The 1,949-nt window shown below is 56.7% G+C and overlaps 1 protein-coding gene across 1 annotated transcript; it reads left to right on the top strand.

Moving 5' to 3' along the window:
• The first annotated feature begins 271 nt into the window (after window positions 1-271).
• Window positions 272-1,754, top strand: SSTR2 (somatostatin receptor 2). Its single transcript, XM_010285686.1, has one exon. It carries the CDS (start codon window positions 272-274, stop codon window positions 1,385-1,387), a length of 1,116 nt encoding a protein of 371 aa, XP_010283988.1. The 3' UTR covers window positions 1,388-1,754.
• Window positions 1,755-1,949: the final 195 nt, after the last annotated feature.

The raw sequence follows: 1,949 nt of genomic DNA, 5'->3' as shown, positions 1-1,949 counted from the left end.
AGGACGCCGGTACCAGCTGTGGCGTGCCCAGCGCAGGCTGCCCGGCGCCGCACGGGTTCCCGAGGGGAGATGGGGGCGGTGGTTTGAGGAAAGACCCTCCAGGGAGCATCTCTCCCATGGAGCTTGGCAGCAGGATGGGCAAATGGTCCCCGGGAATCCCTTCATTTCTATGTGTTCTCTGATTTCTAGAATCTTCTCCCCTATCCCCCGAGCAAGAGAAGATGACATCTCGGCGCCTCTGAACCAGCAGTGCCCGGGGACCAGCAGAGCCATGGAGCTGGAATATGAGCTGCCCAATGCCACCGCGTTCTGGTTCTCCCCAGCTTCCCCCTTTGACAACTTCTCCATGGAGGCACCCACCAATGTGTCGCAGAACGCCACAGGCCAGCACTTTGACCTGACCAGCAACGCCATCCTCACCTGCATCTACTTCGTGGTCTGCATCATAGGGCTGTGTGGCAACACGCTGGTGATATACGTCATCCTTCGGTATGCCAAGATGAAGACCATCACCAACATCTACATCCTCAACCTGGCCATCGCAGACGAGCTGTTCATGCTCGGTCTGCCCTTCCTGGCCATGCAGGTCGCCCTGGTGCACTGGCCCTTTGGTAAAGCCATCTGCAGAATTGTCATGACGGTGGATGGCATCAACCAGTTCACCAGTATCTTCTGCTTGACGGTTATGAGCGTTGACCGGTACTTGGCTGTCGTCCATCCCATCAAATCTGCCAAGTGGAGGCGGCCCAGGACAGCCAAAATGATCAATATGGCCGTTTGGGGCGTCTCCCTGTTGGTGATCATGCCCATCATGATTTATGCTGGGGTGCAGCATAATCATGGCAGGAGTAGCTGCACCATCATCTGGCCGGGAGAGTCAGGTGCCTGGTACACGGGCTTCATCATCTACACCTTCATCCTGGGCTTTCTGGTGCCTCTCACCATTATTTGCCTTTGCTACTTGTTCATCATTATCAAAGTCAAGTCCTCGGGCATCAGAGTGGGCTCCTCCAAGAGGAAGAAGTCCGAGAAGAAAGTCACCAGGATGGTCTCCATTGTGGTCGCTGTCTTCATCTTCTGCTGGCTCCCCTTCTACATCTTTAATGTCTCCTCAGTCTCCGTCCTGATCGTGCCCACGCCTGTCCTCAAGGGCATGTTCGACTTTGTCGTGGTCCTCAGTTACGCCAACAGCTGTGCCAACCCCATCCTTTACGCCTTCTTGTCCGACAACTTCAAGAAGAGCTTTCAGAACGTCCTCTGCCTTGTGAAGGTCAGTGGCATGGATGAGGCGGACCGGAGCGACAGCAAGCAGGACAAATCCAGGCTTAATGAGACCACAGAAACCCAAAGGACCCTGCTCAATGGTGACCTGCAGACAAGCATCTGAGAGGAAAGCGGGGTTGTTCTTCCTTCGCTCTCCTCTCCCCACTTGCTCCCAGCTGCAGCAGGGTGGTGGCACGTACAGAGTCAGGGCAGGAGAGCCAGCTCACGGGATGGCGGTGCACAGACCGATGAGCGGCCGGGGTCCTCAGCTGGGCTCCTCCTGAGCTGCTGGAGGGTTGGCTTTCAAGCTCTAGGAAGGATACGGAGGAGCTGCCTCGCCAGGAAAACAAAGACAACTCATAGCAATGCAGTGCATTTCAACACCAAAGTGCCACCGTGGGCCACAGGTATTGCCGGGGCGGCTCCGCTGGCTTCCACAGTGTTACCCTTGGGGCTGGTTGTCTCTGGGTGCTCTGCCTCAGAATGGGTGCTTGCATGTGGATACACATGCACAGTGGGGTGACCTCAGGAGAACCCAAGGCCACGGATGTGTGCCACTGTGGAGATGCACTGGCTGATGGCCAAGACTCAATGGGAGCTGCCCGGGGAGTCCCAGCACGCTCCCACAGCCACCCTCCCCGAGGAGACAAGGACATCTGGGGTTGCATTTTGCCCGGCCTATAAGT

The sequence above is a fragment of the Phaethon lepturus genome, unplaced genomic scaffold (assembly GCF_000687285.1).
Source record: "Phaethon lepturus isolate BGI_N335 unplaced genomic scaffold, ASM68728v1 scaffold53664, whole genome shotgun sequence".
NCBI lineage: Eukaryota > Metazoa > Chordata > Aves > Phaethontiformes > Phaethontidae > Phaethon > Phaethon lepturus.
The sequence above is the reverse complement of the archived record's forward strand: the minus strand, read 5'-3'. Positions and strand labels throughout refer to the sequence as shown.

Excerpts from the sequence above, each read along its gene's own strand:
- SSTR2 (XM_010285686.1), top strand. The coding sequence starts at position 272 with ATGGAGCTGGAATATGAGCTGCCCAATGCCACCGCGTTCTGGTTCTCC.